Genomic DNA, 24547 nt, shown 5'->3' on the forward strand with positions numbered 1-24547 from the left:
CCCCCCCCCCCCCCCCTTTTTGTTTTTACACTGCTGCTATTCACAGTATTATCTATGCATAGTCACTTTACAAATTACCTTGACTGACCTGTACCCCCCACATTGACTCGGTACAGGTACCCCCTGTATATATCCTCGTTATTGTTATGTAATTTTCTTGTGTTACTTTATTTCTTGAACTACCTTGTTGGTTAAGGGCCTGTAAGTAAGCATTTCACGGTAAAGTCTACACCTGTTGTATTCGGTGCGTGTGACGAATAACATTTAATTTAATTAGAACAGATCCAGGCGCTCTAGATTCACTTTCTCACGCCATCTCACCTCACACTGGAGTTTTTCCCACCTTCTCTACCTACTGTATATATTTTTGCCAGGTGTCTATTTGATGGCTGCAGATCTCATAGTCATAGCTCATCATTAGAAAGGTACTGTATTTTAGTCTAGGCTGAAACAAAAGGGGAGACGTATCCTCATCTCGTGAATGTGTCGTCAGCTTGCAGGGATAATGGGCTAATGCGGCCATGATCTCTTCGCTGTGACCCTTTGGGCCTCTAATCCTCCTCTCATTATGTCCCTTGTCCACCTTCCCCCTCCTCTCTTCCCTCCATTCTTCCCTCCGTCTGTGCAGGTATCTGCTGCCAGTGACCTCCCAGTTCATCATGAAGTGGCCTTCATCCAGCTTCGGCCATGTCTCCTCGGCCATGCCGCGCTCACGCAGTCTGTTCACCACCCGGATGGGTCAGTTCTGACTGACCGCCCAGGCCCACCCTCATGAGCTGTAACCCCCAGCCAATCCCTCCTCCCCTCCACTAACCAGTTGAGAGGGCTGAACTGGTGGACCTTGGACCCCACAGCGGCCCCACAAAGGCCAGAGCATATGGGTGAGATTAGTGACACCCTTGCTCAGCCCAGAACACTCCAATGTTCCAACAGGACTCTTGATCTGAGCTCCACTTAGTGTCAGACAATGGGTCATTCTCATGTGCCCCGACCCAGTCTTTCTCTGTCTCTCTCGATCTCGCTTTATCTCTCTTTCTTTCTCTCTCTCTCTCTCTCTCATTGTACCTTACATTGCTGTAGTATATCCGCTCACTGTACAGTTACAAGTCAAAGTACTGTAAAGGAAACAGAACAAGGTTTCTTACATTTATTTTGTCAAATGTTCCATGAATGCAGTGAATGCTGACGCAGTGTGCAGATGGAATGAGTTTAACAGGTTATCCCTTTGTTGAGAAAAAAATATGCTTTTTTTTGCTGGCTATGAAAATTGCTAAATGTATTTTGGTGCTGTTTGTATTTTATTTATTTTTTAACTTATTTCAATGTAATGCTTTAGTTTACATTGTTTTAAGAGTCACTTTATGCTCCTGTCAATACAACCCAAAGTACAGTAGAGCGAGGAAAGACAAATTTATTTAAAACAATTGGGTCAATTGCAACCAACAGGTAGAACGTGCAGCTGCAGGTTAGCGCTTGATTTCTTAAAACGCTACTAACGGGAGATTACATGCACTTGCGTGTTAAAACAAACTAGCTTGCAACCAAAAACCCACCAGGATAAACCAGCAGATCAGTTGAATTAATCAATGTTTATTGTAAGAATATATACCCAGTGAATTGTAAGAAACTCGAGTATAGTATAGTTCAGTACAGGGACGTAGAGTATAGAACATTACAGTAGAGTACAGTAGAGTACTTAACTGCAACTACACTATTCTGCACTCTACTGAGATATACTCTACTCGAGTACAGTAAAGTATAATACAGTACATTATAGAAGTTTGTGTTTGGGCCACATTAGAATATAATTTGTAATTTGACATACCTTGATTAGACTCTAATTTAATAAAAATATAGGTTTTTATTAACAAAATCATGATTGTTTTGATTAAGTTGATTTTAGTTCAGGAATAGTTTATTTTCCCCTTTTGATAAGAAATTACCATACTGTATTAAGACAAGTTATTAATGGATTAAATATTGGAAATGAAAAGTAAGTATACCAACACAAGCTTCACATTAATAAAATGTATAGCGTAAATTGGCACAGTAGATTATCGCTGGTAAACGAGGAATTTCCTCATTGCAGTTGTACGGAATAATTGTCAGATATTTAAATATGTGCTTAATCTGCTCAAATATTAGGTTTAATTTATACCGAAGATAATACCCAGACGGCTAAATAGTCTTAAATGTTTTGCAGCAACCGGGACTGAAAGTTAACATCGACATCAGCTTTAGGGAGGGGTAAAATGGCCGCCAATAGTGGTTGCAATTGAGATCGGCAGTGTGGGTGATTTTAGGGCATATTGATGCTTTAACGAGAGACCACCTCATTTCGAGACCGTGCTCAATGTTGGTTGCAGTTGACCCTTAAACTTTTAACTTTAGCTTGTATTTTGGGTCTGTATTGACAAGTGCAGCACAGTATAGCCACAGAGTGTCTAGAATGTTTATTTCCAACTAGCAAGCCAAGCATCCCTGCTGCTTAGTGAATGAGTTGACTTTGCAGCCTCACCGTAGGGAGCCAAAATGGATTCTCGGATATTGTCTTGTTGAATATGCACCTTGCAGTATATCACAACGTGGCCGGGTACCAGGTCAACTACATTGTTGACTACATTGCAGACGTCTGCCATTTCTCACAACGTCTGGATAGGTGTTTATAGAAATCTGACGCCCGACTGGGAAGTCGTTGACATGGCACGCATGGTTGCTGCGTGCAGCAAGACTGCAATATAGGTGATTTGGAACATGACCAATGACTTACTCCACATACTGCTTATGATGCTGTAAGCAGTAGTTCTTGCATGCATAGATTATAGTTCTACACCCAGACGTTGTCCATAGACAGAACAACTGCATTATGGGAAATACTTGAATTTTTGTGTTGTTAAATCTTTTGGTCTGCGCTCGCATTAAATACACTAATTTAGATTTTTGGGTATCTTAAATTACATATACAGTATCAGTCAAAAGTTTGGATACACCTACTCATTCAAGGGTTTTTCTTTATTTGTAAAATTTTATACATTGTAGAATAATAATGAAGACATCAAAACTATGAAATACACATATGGAATCATGTAGTAAGAAAAAAGGGTTAAACAAATCTAATTATATTTAATATTTGAGATTCTTCAAAGTAGCCATCCTTTGCCTTGAAGACAGCTTTGCACACTCTTGGCATTCTCTCAACCAGCGTCACCTGGAATGCTTTTCCAACAATCTTAAAGGAGTTCCCACATATGTTGAGCACTTGTTTTCTGCTTCGCTTCACTCTGCAGTCCAACTCATCCCAAACCTTTTCAGTTGGGTTGAGGGCGGGTGATTGTGGAGGCCAGGTCATCTGATGCAGCACTCCATCGCTCTCCTTCTTGGTCAAACAGCCTTGAGGTGTGTTGGGTCATTGTCCTGTTGAAAAACAAATGACAGTCCCTAAGCGCAAACCAGATGGGATCACTGGCAGTGTCACCAACAAAGTACCCCCACAGCATCACACCTCGTCCTCCATGCTTCACGGTGGGAACCACACATGTAGAGATCATCAATTCATCTACTCTGCGTCTCACAAATCATCAGACCAAAGGACAGATTTCCACCGGTCTAATGTCCATTGCTCATGTTTCTTGGCCCAAGCAAGTCTCCTCTTCTTATTGGTGTCTTTTAGTAGTGGTTTCTTTGCAACAATTCGACCATGAAGGCCTGATTCATGTAGTCTCCTCTGAACAGTTGATGTTGAGATGTGTATGTTACTTGTACTCTGTGAAGCATTTATTTGGGCTGCAATTTCTGAGGATGGTAACTCTAATGAAATTATCCTCTGCACCAGAGGTAATTCTGGGTCATCCGTTCCTGTGCCGGTCCTCGTGAGAGCCAGTTTCATCATAGCGCTCGATGGTTTTTGCGACTGCACTTGAAGAAACTTTAAAAGTTCTTGAAATTTTCCGAATTGACAGACATTCATGTCTTAAAGTAAATGATGAACTGTCATTTTTATTTGCTTATTTGAGCTGTTCTTGCCATAATATGGAATTGGTATTTTACCAAACAGGGCTATCTTCTGTATACCACCCATACCTTGTCACAACACAACTGATTGGTTCAAACGCATTAAGAAGGAAATAAATTCCACAAATGAACTTTTAACAAGGCATACCTGTTAATTGAAATGCATTCCAGGAGACTACCTCATGAAGCTGGGTGAGAGAATGCCAAGTGTGTGGAAAGCTGTCATCAAGGCAAAGGGTGGCTACTTTGAAGAATCTCAAATATGACGTTTATCACTTTTTAGTTTACTTCATGAAAAAATGTGTTTTTTCATAGTTTTGATGTCTTCACTATTATTCTACAATGTAGAAAATAGTACAAATAAAGAAAGACCCTTGACTGAGTAGGCTTTTGACTGGTACTGTATGTGTTGTATCACATATGGATTGTAATGACACATGATTTAGTGTGTGACATTTATGAGTGGGGGGCAAAAGTGGTTGCGATAATGTAATTATGTCATTGGCACCTCTGATGTCATACTTGTTGTCAGAGATTGGAACTCAAATGATTTTCCAATCGTTCCGAGCAGAGCCCTTATTTTTATGTTCTATTCCGTTGATCCCACCAGAAAATAAAGTTCTGAACCGATTCAAACACATAAAAGTAATGGTTCTATAGTTCATATATAAATGGAACATGGGAAATCAACTTGCTTTTTACATTCAGCTCATTATTTTACTCCTCCAATTAGCGCTGATAGTGTAGCTTGCTCTGGAAAGGGTAAAATACTTTGACTAGTCAGATAAATGCAGGCGCGAGATGTGACTGAATTTTTACGGGTGGGGAGAGCGCAAGAGAAGAGGGGTGGACATGGAGACGGCTTGGCTTGAAGCGCTGAACATCATAACGTGAATTGGAATATGTTTAGGCTATTAGTAGCATTATAACATCACCAAATTACAGAATTATATACTAGACTTTAGGAATATTTTTTGAAATAAAAATAACATTATTAAATGTTTTTCAAGATTTATATATAGTGGTTCTGTTCCGGAACACTGGAAATCACTTTCGTTCCTTGTTCTGTTTCCGTTCCTCTGACAATGTCGTTTGTTTTCGGTTCTGTTCCCTGAACCGGTTTGAACCCCTGTTGGTTGTTATAGGAAATGTTGTAAATGTCTTGTTATGTAAAACAAATCTTACCAGATAACAACAAGAATATGATTTATTTTCCATGATGTGATATCGTCATGAGAAAGACATCTTTACCTGGTTGTAGACATTCTCAATCTACAACTAGAAAATGACATCATTATGATGTCACATGTCCATTTTTGAGTCTCTTTGGCGATTCTCTGTAAGTCGTACTGTTACTGCAGTGCTTTGCCTCGCCCGAGAAGCTGCCGTTTTAGCAGCTGTGTCCTATTTCCCACTCCCGCAGGTACAAGTGCCAGTGCAAACATTGAGGTGCCAATACACCGCATATCCATTCACTAATGTGTTCCATTGGTCTTTAATTAAGGTTAATTAAAGTTAATATGTGATCAATTACAGTAGAAACCCTCATTAGGAACTATTTAAATGTTAATAGGGAGAAATGCAGTATTAAGTGTCTAGGCTAGATTGTGTTACTTTTCTCACATAATTTATGGGTTCGATTTTCAACGGTAATAGGAAGCAGTCAGACTTCATGATAAAGTATACTGTACATTTTACAACAACTCTCTTACTAATAGGTGTGGCGGGAATTCTGTGCTAAAAATGTATTTTCCCCTTACACTTTGCTGAATATTAATTCACAATGCCAAATATTTTATTTTGCCTGAACTTTGTGTTATTTAAGAGTAATACCTTTTCAGTTGAGGTATGGATTTTTAAGTTTACATAGCAATAAAATGCTTAAAACAAAAGAGGTTCTCAAGTTTCTATTATTATTTATCCTATATCGGCATAAGGGTGCTTTGCGGTTCCATGTAGAATCTTTTTGACTGACATATTCAGTATGAAGCGAGCCATTGAACCCTCTTTGGTTCTATATAAAGCCTTTACTTCAATCCCAATAGTCCATCTGAGTGACTGTGCTTGGTCTCTGTGCCTTTGATAGCCTGACAGAGTGACTACACGACACGTAGCTATGACAGGCTGTCCATGTTAGCCCTAACCTGGATCACATTTCCCATTTGGAAATGTCAAACGTCACTCATGTCAAGGAGTGTGAGAGAGAGACCCGCAGCCCTGTCTTGTCTTGACCTGGACCCCCGGGGAAGACAGGTGAGCCCGGTCTTTATTTGCCATCTCTACACCGGACTGGCGTCCAGCTTCCTCTGGCGTCTCAGATGACGCAGTGAATTTCCCCCCAATCCCTCCCTCCCGTCTTCTCTCTGTTAGTAGAAGAGGTGGATGAGTCCACAACCTTGAGTTCCTACTGCATTGTGGTCAGAGGCCTCTGCACCAAACAGGCAGACACTGACAGCCAGCCTTGTGTTCCAACTAGTCCCAAAAATATATCCCATGCGCTATGGCGCTGCACTGTCCTTTTGACCTCTGTCCCCCTTTTACTCTCTCTCTCTCTCTCTCACCCTCACCTGTCCTGGATCCTGGTCCAGACAGTTGTGCAGGCAGCCAGGGTCCAGTGTACGCTCAAGTCCACAAGCCCCTCATCTCTGAATCTCCATCCCTGTGACCTGAGTGAAAATTGGCCTGGGAGCAGAGTGTGAGAGGTGGATTGCTCAAATGTGATAAAGCGATACACTTTGACCGTGTGCATGTGCGTGTGTGCATCTAAAATGACATGCTTCAAAGGACTTTATCAGGAGGCAGTGGTTTACAGCATCGTCGTCGCAGCTGGGGGCCGTCTACTGACAAACACACAACCTCATTGCACACCACCTAACCATATCAGGACTGATAACAGGCATTTGCCTCCTGGATTGCAAGGGCTCCTTTAATTTTCTCCCCGACACTCCTCCATGCACCGAGAAACTATTTCAAGGTGATTTTTTTGGTATCTTCATCCTAAAGGTCATTCCCTCTTCCATAAGCTGCACAACAAAAGGCTACATTCATCAACAAACAAATTAAGAAATGGCTGCTATACTTTAATGTAAGGGAGTCCTCTGATCTGGAAAGTTTTTTTTTTTTTTTTTTTACAATGATGGCCTAGCAAGAGGCAAAAGGCCTCCTGTGGGAACGGGGGATAAATATTGTAGGTCAAAACTCACATCAAGACAAAAGAGAAAAGACTACATAAAGAGAGGCCTAAGACAACAACACAACATATCAGCAACACAACATGACCACAACACAACATGGTAGCAGCGCAAACATTGTTAGGCACAGAAAACAGCAAAAATGAAAACAAATAGTAGAGACGTGTCTGTGACTATCATTAAATGTGTTAGACTTATTATGTCAAATCAATTCTCTGTAATTATTATTACGTGATTAAACTAATCATGTAAACTTTAATTGACTAAGAATTCGGGGCACCACGGGAAAATCTTTATAGTCTCTCTTTCTCCAATCAACGCTTCAGATATTTTCATATCTTATCGAGTAAAGTACTAAGGTATTATTATTAACTCATCAGATGAACGTGGTACCGTATGCAAATTGCTCCAAAGGATGAATCAGACTTGTGGAGGTCTACAATTTTTTGTCTGAGGTCTTAGCTGATTTCTTTTGATTATCTCATGATATCAAGGTAAGAGGGACTGAGTTTTGAAGGTAGACCTTGACACACATCCACAGGTACACCTCCAAATTACTCAAATTATGTCAATTAGCCTATCAGAAGCTTTAAAGTCTTGATATCATTTTCTGGAATTTTCCAAGCTGTTTAAAGGCACAGTCAACTTAGTGTATGTACATTTCTGACCACCTGAAATTGTGATGCAGTGAATTATAAGTGAAATAATCTGCCTGTATCAATTGTTGGAAAAAATGACTTTTGTCATACACAATGTAAATGTGCTAACTGACCTGCCAATACTATAGTTTGTTGACAAGACATTTGTGGAGTGGTTGAAAAACGAGTTTTAATGACTCCAACCTGTTTACATACAAGTGTATGTAATCTTCCAACTGTATATATTTTAGAGGTCGACCGATTAATCGGAATGGCCGATTAATTAGGGCCGATTTCAAGTTTTCATAGCAATCGGAAATCTGTATTTTTGGACACCGATTTGGCAGATTTTTTTTTTATAGATTTCTTTTACACCTTTATTTAATCTTTATTTAACTAGGCAAGCCAGTTAAGAACACATACTTATTTTCAATGACGGCCTAGGAACGGTGGGTTAACTGCCTCGTTCGGGGGCAGAAAAACTGATTTTTACCTTGTCAGTTCGGGGGATTCAATCTTGTAACCTTACAGTTAACTAGTCCAACGCTCTAACCACCTGATTACATTGCACTCCACGAAGAGACTGCCTGTTACACGAATGCAGTAAGCCAGGGTAAGTTGCTAGCTAGCATTAAATTTATCTTATAAAAAAAAATCAATTAATCAATCATAATCACTAGAACCTCTTGCGACGAGCAAACCCGTATCCGGGAGCGTAATCATAGCCTCAAATGCATTAGCATAACGCAACTTTTCCTATTCATGAAAATCGCAAATGAAATGAAATAAATATATTCAAACACAAGCTTAGCCTTTTGTTAACAACACTGTCATCTCAGATTTTCAAAATATGCGTTACAGCCAACGCTAGACAAGCATTTGTGTAAGTTTATCATGGCATAATGCTATGCTAGGCTCTGCTGGCAGCAGGCAACATTTTCACGAAAATAAGAAAAGCAACCAAATGAAATCATTTACCTTTGAAGAACTTCAGATGCTTTCACTCAGGAGACTCCCAGTTAGATAGCAAATGTTCCTTTTTTCCAAAAATAATATTTTTGTAGGCGAAAAAGCTCCCGTTTCATCATCATGCTTGGCTGAGAAATCGACCAAAAAATGCTACAACTATAACGCCAAACTTTTTTCAACATTTGCTCCATAATATCGACAGAAACACGGCAAACGTTGTTTAGGATCCATCCTCAAGGTGTTTTTAACATATATATTCGATAATATATCCGTCGAGGCAATTGGTTTCTCATAAGAAGCGATTGGGAAAATGGCTACCTCAGTATTTTACGCAAGATTTTCTCCAGGAGACACCATGTGACCATTCGCTAAATATGGTCCCTTACAGCTATTCTCCAATGGAAATGCCTAAAAAGATGTCACAATGCTGTAGACACCTTGGGGAATGCGTGGAAAATGGAAGCTCATTCGTAGCTCATTCACAGCCTTATAAGGACTCATTGGCATGAGGCGGTTTAAAAAAATGCGGCACTTCCTGATTGGATTTTTATCTGGGATTCGCCTGTAACATCAGTTCTGTTGCACTCACAGACAATATCTTTGCAGTTTTGGAAACGTCAGTGTTTTCTTTCCAAAGCTGTCAATTATATGCATAGTCGAGCATCTTTTCGTGACAAAATATCTTGTTTAAAACGGGAACGTTTTTCATCAAAAAAATGTAATAGCGCCCCCTATTACTAATTTTACGTAACATACGTATTACATAACATTGAAGGTTGTGCAATGTAACAGGAATATTTAGACTTATGGATGCCACCCGTTAGATAAAATACAGAACGGTTCCGTATTTCACTGAAATAATAAACGTCTTGTATTCGAGATGATAGTTTCCGGATTAGGCATCTAGATGTATATCTGATAATTGAAAAGTGACACAAACAGAGATACAGTAATGTGGGTCTCCTGTCTTTCATGAGGTCACCAAATGAAACAACTTTGACAGGACTTTTCTTTAAATACCCACAGACCATTCCCACATTCTCAAAAATAAAAATATTGTTTAATTATTCATACTTTTGATTGTCCAAGTGTCTCTCTGTGTTCCACAGTTTACATTCCACTCTAGAACACTACAGAGCATAGAGGCAGCGTATTTTACAACCGCCATGAAACAGCCGACTTCCCACTCTCCCCCTCTACGAGAGAGAGCCCGTTGTAGAGCGGACCCACTGTAACCTGACCTGATCCACTGTAACCTGATCAGATCGTCACAGGAGAGTTATGAAAGTAGAAACAAAAGCACATCACACAAAGCAGCCACAAGTGTCAGTAAGTGTCCATGATTTGAATGTAGAGATGGAGTAAAAAATGTCTAGTTTGAGTGTTTTTTGCAGCTCATTCCAGTCATTAGCTGCTTTGGGGACCTTTAATAGAATGTGAATGGCAGAACAGGTGCTCTATGTGAAGGATGAGGGTTCCAGTAGGTATCTTGTGATGGAAAATGTTATGTTGATGCTTTTCTATTGATACATGTTTTTGCTTTTCTAATAACTGTTTTCTGTGTTCATGCAAGTGACTGATTGAACGAACACTCACTATCAGTATCTGCAATTTGGCAGTTTTCCCAGACCCTTGTTTTGAGAACGAAAGATATCTCAGTTTCAAGGTCTCAGCTTAGAGAGAAGAAGCTTCGCCAGTATTGGTTGGTCACATGAATGAAGCAAACGTTAATTATTAATTAATTATGAATGAATAAGCTAAATCATGCAAATATAACTTGTCGGTATATAAGAGATCTAACGGGGCTGCCCTGAGAGAGGTCCTGATTGACATGTTCTTGGTGCATTGAGTTGGTTGGAACCTCTCCAGCGAGCTAATAATAAACAATGATTTATATAAGATTGACCTCTTGTCTCCCTGTGTAAGAATTTCCATGACAATTTGGCTTCAACGAACAGGATGATTAATTCTGCCTGCGGAGCTTTCCAATGGGGGTCTGCAAGAAAAAACGGTGGTGCATTTTATGAAGCATGAAGGAAATTCTCGCCTGACCAAAAGATGACAAGATCCAAGCAGACCAGACCCTTACCGTAAGTTGCTCAGGAGGAGACACATCATCTGCAAACAATTGAGGGACCAAAAATGATTTCAGTAAGTGAATTTAAATGAATCTGTATTAAAAATAAAAATTAAATCGAATTAAGGTGAGTAATGCATAAAAAGGTACCCATAGTCTTGTAGAGAGAAGACTATTCACTAGACCTATGAGAAGAATAGAGTGAGGGCATAATGGTACCATGGAAAGCCCCGCTGCCAAGCTGTCTGTAGGCATTTAGAAGAAGTGTCTACGTGGTCTGCAGCCACTACAAATAACACAAGGTGTTTTTGAATACGGTGTGTTTTTTATATGTATAGGAAGTAGCGGCAAGAGAACCATTGAAGATACATGTGGTGCATAGCAAGTAAAAACAAGAGAATTGTTGTAGATGCACATGGGTTAATAAGGGAGATTTCCAAGTGTGTTTGGGAATAGTACTAAATGGATGTGATTGTGAGATACGACATATTAAGCTGATTGAAATTTAGCTGATTGAAATTTGAATAATATGATTGAAATGTAGCTATTAATTGCTAAGTGAATGAGATCTGTCAGGGGACTAGCGCCAGTGTGAAAGAGAATTATTGAGTGGGTGAAAGAAGGGATACCCCAACCAGTTCTGTGTGAGTTTTTCGATATATAACGTTATCTAGGGGTTCTGTCCACCACAGCCCATTGATCTACATGTAGTGAGCACTGACAGGAGAAGCCATTGAAAAGTTTGAGAGGTAACAGCTGAGACTTGGTAAGGGCTGAGCAATGAATTGATGCCCCCAGACACTGAGATTTCCTCAAGAGAGAGGCTAACAGTTGAGATAAGTAAGGTCTTTAACAATGTTCATTGATGAATAACTAAAGATTTCTAACGTTATAATATTTGATTCTGAATGGAAATATGAAAGAAGAGAGTATTATTCCCCAAAATTTTGTTAGATAGAACACTATTGAACATTTAAACTCCTGTATAAATAGAACACTGGTGTAGAGGAGGAATTTGTGATGTAACACAAATGTATAATGGGTTACTGGATATAAAGTAACAAAATGTATATAATGGGGTACTAGAGGTCTGATGAAGTAACAATACAAATAATAATAATAATAATATACAAATTGCACACCCACACATAAACGTATGTAAGTGGTATAAAAATGATTCTGAGAAATGTTCAGAGTGGTCCCTTTATGGATCATTTGATAAAGATAAAGTTAGAGCATTGACTTACCCCTAACCAATAAAACGATAAATGCTTATGAGATTTCCTCCACCCTGGTAATACATTTTCAAATAAAGCCCATACCCTGTTAATACTTCTACCCCCTCCTTTTTCGAACATTCTGTTAAAAATCGCGCAACTTTTCAGCGTCCTGCTACTCATGCCAGGAATATAGTATATGCATATGATTAGTATGTGTGGATAGAAAACACTCTGAAGTTTCTAAAACTGGTTAAATCACGGCAATGTGACTATAACAGATTGTGTGTTTCATTGAAAAACGCAAGAAAAACTGCTCTCTGAAAGCTAAAAATAATTCCCATAAGTCACTTCCATGGGTTGTTAAAAGAGGACAAAATTTAATATCGACCTGCATGCAATTCATACAAATTCCACACGATGTCGCCATTGTCGTCATTTTCAATTGAATTTATTGTTGGAAAATCCATCTATCTGGCTTCCGTTTCTTCCAGTCTCCACCCGGATGTTGTTAATGTGGACATGGGAAGCCATTGATTTGCACACGAGGAGCTATTGAATATGCATCGCCCTGTAATCATTTTGATAGATTATAAACGTTTACTAATACCTAAAGTTGGATTACAAAAGGATTTCGAAGTGTTTTGTGAAAGTTTATCGTCGACTTTTTTAATTTTAAAAAATTACGCAGCGTTTAAAAACGATGTTTTTTTCTGAATGACACAGCTTCCATAGAAAGCTATTTTGGGTATATATGGACCGATTTAAACGAAAAAAAGACCCAATAGTGATGTTTATGGGGCATATAGGAGTGCCAAGAAAGAAGCTCGTCAAAGGTAATGAATGTTTTATATTTTATTTCTGCGTTTTGTGCTGCGTCGGATAAGCAGAGTCTTTGTTTACGTCGCATTCAGGCATTTTCAGGTGGTGCATGCTATCAGATAATACCTTCTCATGCTTTCGCCGAAAAGCATTTTAAAAATCTGACTTGTTGGCTAGGTTCACAACGAGTGTAGCTTTAATTCAATACCCTGCTTGTGAATTTTGATCAAGGTTTGAGTTTTAACGAGTACATTTAGCATTTAGCGTAGCGCATTTGCATTTCCAGGTGCCTACTTGAGACATATGCGTCTCAAGTAGAGTCAAGATGTTAAATAGAACCAATGATTTTCTGTTAAATAAACTTAAGGCTACAATGTATTGTACTCCCAATGGCATTTTCATTGATGTCCCAAATGATGACGTTCTAAAACAATTTGTGAGTTGGCAAAATGGAAACCGCATCTGTTTCCCTGTCTATGCTGTCTCAGGTGCCAGACTTATAATGGTCCGAGCGCACCATCTACAGGGGACGGACAGACAGTGCCAACCCAGTTAAGTGACTCCCCATCCCGGGTCCGGGAGCGTAATCATCGCCTGACACTAATTAGCATAACACAACGGACATAAATCTTCCTAGAAAATCTTCCTATTCATGAAAATCACAAGTGAAATACATTGGAACACAGCTTTGCCTTTTGTTAATCACCCTGTCATCTCAGATTTTCAAAATATGCTTTACAATCAAAGCTAGACTAGCATTTGTGTAAGTTTATCATAGACTAGCATAGCATTTTGCCTTGCTAGCAGCAGGCAACCTTGTCACGAAAATCAGAAAAGCAATCAAATTAAATCGTTTACCTTTGATGAACTTCGGATGTTTTCACTCACGAGACTCCCAGGTAGATAGCCAAAGTTTCCCAAAATATTATTTTTGTAGGCGAAATAGCTCCGTTTGTTCTTCACGTTTGGCTGAGAAATCGCCCGGAAATTGCAGTCACGAAAACGGCAAAAAATATTCCAAATTAGCTCCATAATATCGACAGAAACATGGCAAACTTTGTTTATAATCAATCCTCAAGGTGTTTTTCTAATATCTATTTGATAATATATATTTTGGGACAGTTCGTTTTTCAGTAGGACCGATTGGAGTAATGGCTACCTCCTGTATTTTACGCGAGAGTCACCCTGGGAGTCATCAGGTGACCACTTACGCAATGCCTACGGCTATTCTTCGACATAAATGCGTAAAACTACGTCACAATGCTGTAGACACCTTGGGGAATACGTAGAAAGCCTAAGCTGGTTAATAGCACATTCACAGCTCCAATAGCGACTCATTGGAACGCAGCGCTTTGAAAATATGGGGCACTTCCGGATTGGATTTTTCTCAGGCTTTCGCCTGCAATATCAGTTCTGTTATACTCACAGACAATATCTTCACAGTTTTGGAAACGTTAGAGTGTTTTCTATCCAAAGCTGTCAATTATATGCATATTCTAGCATCTTATCCTGACAAAATATCCCGTTTAAAACGGGAACGAAATAATGAAAATACTGCCCCTAGAGTCGCAACAGGTTAATACATCCTTCCAAACCTTCCAATTACGTTAACCTTAAAATAATTTACATTTAATAAGTGGAAGCAGAAAGTGAATATCCAACAGAAATGTGAAATAAATATGTAGGTTAACATTGTTAGGATAGACTAAAATGAAAACAATGCCTTCCAATATTGAGAAAGTTATCATGTTTTTTTTTTTAAACCTTGCAATAGGGTGAAAAGCAGAATGTTGTTTGAGAGTGATCCATGTGTATTAGTAGTAGTAGATTGAGAAGGTCTTCCTATTGGGAAGAAGGGAATCCTAGTTGAAGGAAACAGATATGGAGACTAGTGAAAGTAACAAAATGAATGGTAATTGGATTTCAGATAGCACTCCGATAATGCAATGTTTTAGTAATTTGAAGATGTAAAACAGTGGGATTAAGCATTGGGACTGATGTTAAATTAGAGGCCGCTCACTCTTCAAGGCCTGGTCCACTGCTCTTGCGTTTAAGTCATCTGTTGTTTGAGTTATAGATAAGCTTCCTGTGGAACAATATTTAGCTGCCAGTACACACTGAACTTAATAATTCAATAAGACCATTTTTGGCAATTTCTCTCTCAATTCTATAGTTTGGGTAGCACCAGTGATTTGAGTAAGAAGGTAGTGTCATCTAAAACAATAACATCTTTCCATTACGTGGAACTGTGTCCAGAATGAAATAGATCCAAGTAAATATTTTAAGTACTGAATATTGAGCTACTTTTTGAAGGTCCTAGCAGATTTGTTAAACACCAGGTTTTATATTTTGACTAGTTTATATCCAAAGGAGAGTTTGTACAGAATTGTATTTCAATGCAACAGGTAAAACTGAGATTTTTTTTCTTGCTTTAACTAAGCAATCAGTTAAGAACAAATTATTATTTTCAGTGATGGCCTAGGTTAACTGCCTTGTTCAGGGGCAGAACAACAGATTTTTACCTTGTCAACTTGGGGATTCGATCTTGCAACCTTTCTGTTACTAGTCCAACACTCTAACCACTAGGCTACCTGCTGCCCCAAATGCTTTCAAGAGAGGGGCTCTGGGATTGTTCAGCTTGATGCGACACTATCATCTGATGTGTCTGAAGTATGATTCTGTATACGACTGATGGAAAGTCCACGACCAATTATTTTTTCTTTACATCTCTCCCTTTGAAAGGCTTCCTAAGGCAAGTGCCTTGGGAGAGCAGTTAAAGGTACCCGGATCCAGCTGTTAAGGGAGCTCCCAAATTAAGTAAGGCTTGGCCATTTTGTTTGTTTTTAACATACGATTTTTATCACACACACACGAGCACCCCCACACAACCCATATGTTAATATTTGTTAGTTGTTAACCTCTCTGGGATATGAAGGATGCTAGCGTCCCACCTGGCCAAAAGCCAGGGAAAATGCGGAGCGCCAAATTCAAATAAATTACTATAAAAATCAAACTTTCATTAAATCACACATGCAAGATAGCAAATTAAAGCTACACTTGTTGTGAATCCAGCCAACATGTCAGATTTCAAAAAGGCTTTTCGGCGAAAGCAAACGATGCTATAATCTGAGGATAGCACCTCTGTAAACAAAGAGAGAATAGCATATTTCAACCCTGCAGGTGCGACACAAAACGCAGAAATAAAAATATAATTCATGCCTTACCTTTGACGAGCTTCTTTTGTTGGCACTCCAATATGTACCATAAACATCACAAATGGTCCTTTTGTTCGATTAATTCCTTCGATATATATCCAAAATGTCCAATTATTTGGCGCGTTTGATCCAGAAAAACACAGGATCCAACTTGAGCAACGTGACTACAAAATATCTCAAAAGTTACCTGTAAACTTTGCCAAAACATTTCAAACTACTTTTGTAATACAACTTTAGGTATTTTTTAGCGTAAATAATCAATAAAATTGAAGACGGGATGATCTGTGTTCAATACAGGAGTAAAACAAACTGTAGCATGCTTTCTGGTCACGCGCCTCTAACAGTACACTTCAAGTGACCCTCGTTCAAGATGGCCGTACTTCTTCATTACACAAAGGAAAAACCTCAACCAATTTCTAAAGACTGTTGACATCCAGTGGAAGTGATAGGATCTGGATTCCCAATGAAAACTCATTGAAAAGAGAGTGACCTCAAAATAAGTTCTGTTATATTCACAGACATGATTCAAAACGTTTTAGAAATTTCAGAGTGTTTTCTATCCAAATCTACTAATAATATCCATATCTCATCTTCTGGGGCAGTTGAATTTGGGCATGCATTTCATCCGGACGTGAAAATACTGCCTGTGAAAGTCAATATGCATGTGCCCTTGACCAAATTTGGGCGATCTCTAGGAGTAGAGAAAAATTGGCAATGGTAAAAGATTTGCGTAAACTGGCTCTACAAATCGAAGAGTCTCTTGACTAGGGGGCACTTGTGCAATCATGAATGTTGTACTTTTGTCCCAGATCTCTCTTCTTATATGACTGATCTCTCTGATTACATTGCCGCTGTTGGTAAGAATAATTCCCCACAACCAAAGTGGACTCCTGCAACTTGATTGGAATACCTGTTTGGAAGTTGGAATCCCAAATTGCCAAATGGGCTGCAGTATGTGTTGTTTTCTTAGTTTGTCTATATTGTGCTATTTGACATGCATATGTGTGTTTATTTTTGATAAATTCATTCCCGTTAATAGAAGTAGTGTCACGCCCTGACCTTAGTTATCTTTGTTTTCTTCATCATTTGGTTAGGTCAGGGTGTGACAAGGGTGGTTTGTTTAGTTTTTGTATTGTCTAGGGGTTTTCTAGTCTAGGTGTTTATATGTCTATGGTTGCCTAGGTTGGTTCTCAATCAGAGGCAGCTGTTTATCATTGTCTCTGATTGGGATTTATTCCTTGGGTATTTTGTGGGTTGTTGGTCTATGTTTAGTTGCCTGTTCGCACTAGTCATATTGCTTCACGGTTCGTTTTGTTATTTTGTAGAGTTTTGTTCAGTGTTGCATTCATTTAATAAAATGTACGCTTATCACGCTGCGCCTTGGTCTCCTCATTATGACGAACGTGACAGAATAACCCACCAAACCAGGACCAAGCAGTGTTAAAAGGAGGAACAGCGCTTAATGGGGAAATGGCCCTGGGAGGAGATATTAGATGGAGCAGGGCCCTGGACAGAGCCAGGGGGAGTATCGCCGTCCTAAGGAGGAGTTAGAGGCAGCGAAAGCGGAACAGCGATACTACGAGGAGAAATACAGGAGAATAGAGGAACAGTGAAGATATGAAGGTACACGGCTAGCATGGAAGCACGAGAGGCAGCCCCAAGATTTTTGGGGAGGCACACGAGGAGATTGGCTGAGTTAGGTAGGAGACCTGAGCCAACTCCTCGTGCTTATCGTGGGGGAGCGTGTAACTGGTCAGGCACCGTGTTATGCAGAGATGCGCACGGTGTATCCAGTGCGCTATTCTAGCCCGGTGCGCTCTATTCCAGCTCCTCGAATTTGCCGGGCTAGAATGGGCATCCAGCCAGGACGTATTGCGCCAGCTCTATGATCTGGATCTCCAATGCGTCTCCACGGTCCAGTGTATCCTGTGCCTCCTCCCCGCACTCACCCTGAGGTGCGTGTCACCAGCCCAGTACCAGCAGTGCCAACAGCATGCACCAGGCCTACAGTGCGCCTCCAGGGTCCAGTATGCCCTGTTTCTGCTCCTCGAACTCACCCTGAGGTGCGTTCCCCAGCCCGGTACCACCAGTGCCGGAACCACGCACCAGGCCTCGGCAGTCCAGAGCGTCCGGCGACAGTACCCAGTCCAGAGCATCCGGCGACAGTACCCAGTCCAGAGCTTCCGGCGACGGGCCACAGTCCAGAACCTTCAACGACGGGCCACAGTCCAGAACCTTCAACGACGGGCCACAGTCCGGAACCTCCAACGATGGGCCACAGTCCGGAACCTCCAACGACGGGAAACAGTCTGGAACCACCTACGATGGCCCCAGCCCTGGGTCTCCAGCGACGGTCCCCAGTCCAGAACATCCGGCGATGATCCATGCAGCGAGGGTCCCCAGCCCGGGGCCTACGGTGAGGATCCGCAGTCCAGAGCATCCGGCAATGATCCACGGGTCAGTGCTACAAGAGCGAACTCAGTGTAAAGAAGGGGGGCGGCGTCCAGAACCAAAGCCGCCACCAAGGTTAGATGCCCACCCAGACCCTCCCATATAGGTTTAGGTTTGCGGCCGGGAGTTCGCACCTTTGGTGTGTGGGGGGGGGGGGGGGGGGTACTGTCACGCCCTGACCTTAGTTATCTTTACTTTCTTTATAATTTTGTTAGGTCAGGGTGTCACAAGGGTGGTTTGTTTAGTTTTTGTCATTGTCTAGGGGGTTTTGTATGTCTCTAGGGGTTCACCTGGTCTAGGTGTTTATATGTCTATGTTTGCCTAGATTGGTTCTCAATCAGAGGCTGCTGTTTATAGTTGTCTCTGATTGGGAACCATTTTTAGGTAGCCATATTCCTTGGGTATTTTGTGGGTTGTTATTCTATGTTTAGTTGCCTGTTCGCACTAGTCATATTGCTTCACGGTTCGTTTTGTTGTTTTGTATAGTTTTGTTCAGTGTTGCATTCTTTTAATAAAATAGAATGTAGGCTTATTACCCTGCGCTTTGGTCTCCTCATTATGAGGAACGTGACAAATAGTACTTCCATACTAATAGATTGTATAATCCAGAATTAAGGGTTTGAAATGATGAAGTGTCTGGGGTTTTTTCTGAGTATAAAATATTTTGATATAGAAGCTAAAATATAAATGCTTACATTCAAATGTTTTCAGATATCTCAGTTTCAAGGTCTAGCTTAGAAAGAAGAAGCCTCGTGAGGTATTGGTCTGTCACATGTATGACCCAGTATTGGTCGGTCACATGAAGCAAACGTTAATGATTAATTTATTGTAAATTAATAAGCTGAATCATTCAAATATACCTTCTCTGTATATATGAGATCTAACGGGACTGCCCCAAGAGAGCTTCTGTGCGATATTTGTACATGGTTCATTGAGTTGGTTGTAACCTCTCCAGTTCGCTGACAATAAACAATGATTAATTTAAGATTGACTTCAGGTATCCCTGTGTGTAAGAATTTCCACAACAATCTCAAATTGGAGGGAGTGAAGCCTAAAAGCGTTTTATGAATAAGCATCAACCAGTGGGTCTTGCACCGGGTATACAGAGATGGCCAGTTTACAGAGGAGTACAGAGTGCATTGATGTGTCCTATAATGAGCATTGGTGGCAAATCTGATGGCTGAATGGTAAAGAACATCTAGCTATGAGAGAGAGCACCCTTACCTGCCAATCTATAAATTACATATCCGTAATCTAGCATGGATAGGATGATTATCTGAATCAGTGTTAGTTTGGCAGCTGGGATGAAAGTGGGGTGATTATGATAGTTGAAACCAAGTCTAGATTTAATATTTGCCTGCAGCTTAGATATGTGCTGAGACAAGTACTTGCATGATGTACTAATCACACTGGTGTGTGTGATTACTTTGTTTTGGAGGTGTTCAGAACAAGGTTAAGGGCAGAGAAAGTTTTCTGGACCATAAGAAAGCTTTGTTGTAAAGCGTTCAACACAAAATCCAGGGAGGGGCCAGCTGAGTACAAGTCTGTACCATCTACATATAAGTGGATGAGAGAGCTTCCTACTGCCTGAGCTATGTTGTTTTTGTAAATTGAGAAGATTGCGGGGCTTAGGATTGAGCCTTGGGGTACTCCCTTCTTAACAGGCAGGGGCTGAGACAGCAGATGTTCTGACTTTACACATTGCACTCTTTGAGAGAGGAAGTTAGCAAAGCAGGCCAAAGACTCCTCAGAGACACTAATACTTCTTAGTTGACCCACCTGAATGGATTGGTCTACCTATCGAAAGCTTTGGCCAAGTCAGTAGATATAGCAGCACAACATCAAAGGCAGTGCTGACATAATTTAGGACCTTTAACCCTTTGACACTTACAAACACACAGGTGTGATCATTCTACAGTGGTCATTGCAGCATTCGCTCAAACCAGTGTGATTAGGACACTTATTTAGAACATCCATTTACGAATGATGCAACAGTCAGCTTTTAAGCTGGTCACTGTTTTTTCACAGAAACATTTAGCACAAACAGTCCTTACAACGTCATGTCCTCAATGTGAGCAGTTTATTTTTGGATGCAATGTTCAGACAATCACAGAAGTAGCGACAACATAACACAATTCTCATCTAAACCAGAAAATGTAGGCTACATTAGTCGTAGCGCTAACTGAGGAAAGAGTGACCTAACACAAACGGTCATATGACCAAAAGTATGTGGACACCTGCTCGTCATTACAAAATCATGGGCATTAACATGGAGTTGACTGCTAAAACTGCTAAAACAGCCTCCACTCTTCTGGGAAGGCTTTCCACTAGATGTTGGAACATTGCTGCGGGTAATTTCTTCCATTCAGCCAAAAGACCATTAGTGAGGTCGGGCACTGATGTTGGGTGATTAGACCTGGCTGACAGTCAGCATTCCAATTCATCCCAAAGGTGTTCAATGGGGTTGAGGTCAGGGCTCTGCGTAGGCCAGTCAAGCTCTTCCACACTAATCTCGACAAACCATTTCTGTATGGACGTAGCTTTGTGCATGGGGGCATTGTCATGCTGGATCAGGAAAGGGCCTTTCCCAAACTGTTGCCACAAAGTTTGAAGCACAGAATCATCTTGAATGTCATTTTATGCTGTAGCGTTCACTGTAACTAAGGGGCCTAGTCCGAACTATGAAAAACAGCCCCAGACCATTATTCCTCATCCACCAAACTTTACAGTTGGCACTATGCATTGGGGCAGGTAGCGTTATTCTGGTATCCGCCAAACCCAGATTCGTCCGTTGGACTGCCAGATGGTGAAGTGTGATTCATCGCGTTTGCACTGCTCCTGAGTACAACACTCCAGCCGACGCTTGGCATTGAGCATGTTGATCTTAGGCTTGTGTGCAGCCGCTCGGCCATGGAAACCCATTTCATGAAGCTCCCGACGAACAGTTATTGTGCTGATGATGCTTCCAGAGGCAATTTGGAACTCGGTAGTGAGTGTTGCAACAGAGGATAGACAATTTTTATGCGCTTCAGCCCTCAGCGGTCCTGTTCTGTAAGCTTGTGTGGCCTACCACTTGTTGCTTCTAGATGTAACAGCATTTACAGTTGACCGGGGCAGCTCTAGCAGGGCAGACATTTGATGAACTGACTTGTTGGAAATGTATCATCCTATGACAGTGCCACGTTGAAAGTCACTGAACTCTTCAGTAAGGCCATTCTACAGTCACTGTTTGTCTATGGAGATTGCATGGCAATGTGCATGTTTGTATATACCTGTCAGCAACGGCTGTGGCTGAAATAGCTGAATCCACTAATTTGAAGGGGTGTCCACATACTTTTGTATTTATAGTGTGTTTAGCTAACTCTCGGCTGACAGAAACCATAATATGAATGAGCTAATAGCAATTACTATTTACAAATCACCCCATCACGGGTGACCTCACCAGTGATAGAAATAATTAAATTCGAAAGTAATCTGACAATGGGTAGCTTGTGTGCGCCGCAGTGTTTTTTCGCATCAACCAAAGATGTTACAAGATGAATTGGGTATTTTTGCACTATGCATGTCGAAGGGAGTGTAGTTATATCTTTGGTCTGACAGACGTTTACGTGACAAACAAAATGCATTGTATGATGTCAACAAACAAGGTGCCACACATAGCTGGTAATTAGCTTAGCATCTGCTAATTATAATAAGTATTTTACACACATCTTGTGTCCATTACAATCTATGCAAGAATTGGAATGCATGATTTGTCACTAGAACTTGAAAATGTGAAGAAAACAGTAAATACATTATGCTCCCATGCATACAGTGCCTTCAGAAAGTATTCAGACCCTTTTTACACATTTTGTTAGGTTACAGCCTTATCCTAAAACGTGTTAAATAGTTTTTCCCCTCATCAATCTACACACAATACCCCATAATGACAAAGCAAAAACAGTTTTTACAGATTTTTCCTAATTTATAAAAAATATAAAAATGAAATGTTTACATAAGTATTCAGACCCTTTACTCAGTACTTTGTTGAAGCAGCTTTGGCAGCGATTACAGCCTTGAGTTTTCTTTGGAATGATGCTACAAGCTTGGCACACCTGTATTTGGGGAGTTTCTCCCATTCTTGTCTGCAGATCCTCTCAAGCTCTGTCAGGTTGGATTGGGAGCATTGCCGCACAGCTATTTTCAGGTCTCTCCAAAGATGTTCGATCGGGTTCAAGTCCGGGCTGTGGCTGTGGCCACTCAAAGACATTCAGAGATTTGTCCTGAAGCCACTCCTGCATTGTCTTGGCTGCGTGCTTAGGGTTGTTGTCCTGTCAGAAGGTGGACCTTTGCCCCAGTCTGAGGTTCTGAGCGCTCTGGAGCAAGTTTTCATCACGGATCTCGCTGTACTTTGCTCTATTCATCTTTGCCTCAATCCTGACTAGTCTCCCGGTCCCTGTCGCTGAAAAACATCCCCACATAGTTACTGTCATGTAACAATGACAAGCAACTTTCATGTAACACTGATGTCACAATGTCAGATGAAAAAGAAAGACATTACTTACTTCCAGAGGAGCAGCGTAGCACACACCATTGAGGCCCACAAACAAAGCTGTGGGCTGTTTCCTAGAATCCAGAGCATAAAGAAAGATCAACTACTAATGCCGAAACCCGGGATCAAACCAGGGACATTTAGATTTTCAGTCTAACACTCTCCCAACTGAGCTATTTTTGGATGTTTGTAAAGTCAATTCTGTGGCACCCTTGACAATACACACGCATGTGACTCACAATTTTGACATTCAAAATGTTACTCGTGGCCAGTACGGGGATCGAACACACGACCTTGGCGTTATTAGCACCACGCTCTGACCAACTGAGCTAAACGGCCACTGGCTATGCCACACAATTGTTGAGATGCACCGAGCCTCTGGGTTAAAAATGCCTTATGAACCTGTCTTCAATGACAATCCATCAAGCCACAATGAGGTCTACCTGTGTCGATTCTAAGCTTCCTGGAGCAACCGGAAGTGGTTAAAATCACCCTAAAAGTGTTTTGCCATACCCAACCTTTAGTTTGTGAGAAATAGTGCATTCAACCCTGTGTAAATCAGTCAGTTCTTAACGTAAAGACTTTAAACTCAGGATTCTGTAAAAGCATACGCTAATGAGGATATGTGTTTACTTTAAGCTTCCTGTGCCAACCGGAAGTGCCTTTAATTGGGGTCAGAGTGTCTGTTTTGAAGGGTTAAAAAGGTAAAATCTTTTCAAACTTCATATGTGTGAACTTTAAATCAGTAATTTTTCCCAACATATGTCAAAGAAAAGATCTCACAAACACACACACACACACACACACACACACACACACACACACACACACACACACACACACACACACACACACACACACACACACACACACACACACAGCAAGGATGGAGTGACAAAGTGCGCTGCTTAAAGACACACAGAGCCTGCAATGGCATTACCATAATCTCTAGGCTGTGCCGAGTTCAACGAGATGCCCAACTTGACCGTAGCTCGCTCGGTCTAGGCGCAGCGACCGTGAAAAAAGTAGGCCCAAAATGAAGCCTGGCCCCAAATTTCATTTGCTTTTGGATGACAGTGAGAGAATCGGTAGGTTGAGAAGCACAATTCGACCTCAGGTACGTTCCTGAGGTCCTCCCGATCTGTGCAAGCCTAACCTTGACCCTGTGGCATTAACCCTTAACCTCTCTGCGCACGGAACCCGCTAGCGGGCTGAAATTCCACAACATACTGTGATCGCTACATAAATAGTCATATTAAACATTCATGAAAATACAAGTATCTCACATGTATCGAAAGCCTAGAATCTTGCTAATCCAACTGCGTTGTCAGATTTAAAAAAGGATTTACTGCGAAAGAATGCAATGCGATTATCTGAGCATAGAGCCCCATAAAAAACAACAATTTCAACCAGCACAGGCGTAAC

General features: G+C 40.8%; 1 protein-coding gene across 1 annotated transcript in view; it reads left to right on the forward strand.

Annotated features, from left to right (window-relative positions):
- Window positions 1-4268, forward strand: part of LOC139406907 (tubulin tyrosine ligase-like family, member 7) — a 209828-nt gene extending 205560 nt beyond the window's left edge. The window contains exon 20 of the mRNA XM_071150057.1: window positions 629-4268. Coding sequence (XP_071006158.1) covers window positions 629-749 — 121 coding nt within the window. The 3' untranslated portion in view covers window positions 750-4268. The remainder of the gene's footprint in view (window positions 1-628) is intronic.
- The last annotated feature ends 20279 nt before the right edge of the window (window positions 4269-24547 follow it).

This window comes from Oncorhynchus clarkii, chromosome 4 (assembly GCF_045791955.1).
Source record: "Oncorhynchus clarkii lewisi isolate Uvic-CL-2024 chromosome 4, UVic_Ocla_1.0, whole genome shotgun sequence".
In the NCBI taxonomy this organism is placed as follows: Eukaryota; Metazoa; Chordata; class Actinopteri; order Salmoniformes; family Salmonidae; genus Oncorhynchus; species Oncorhynchus clarkii.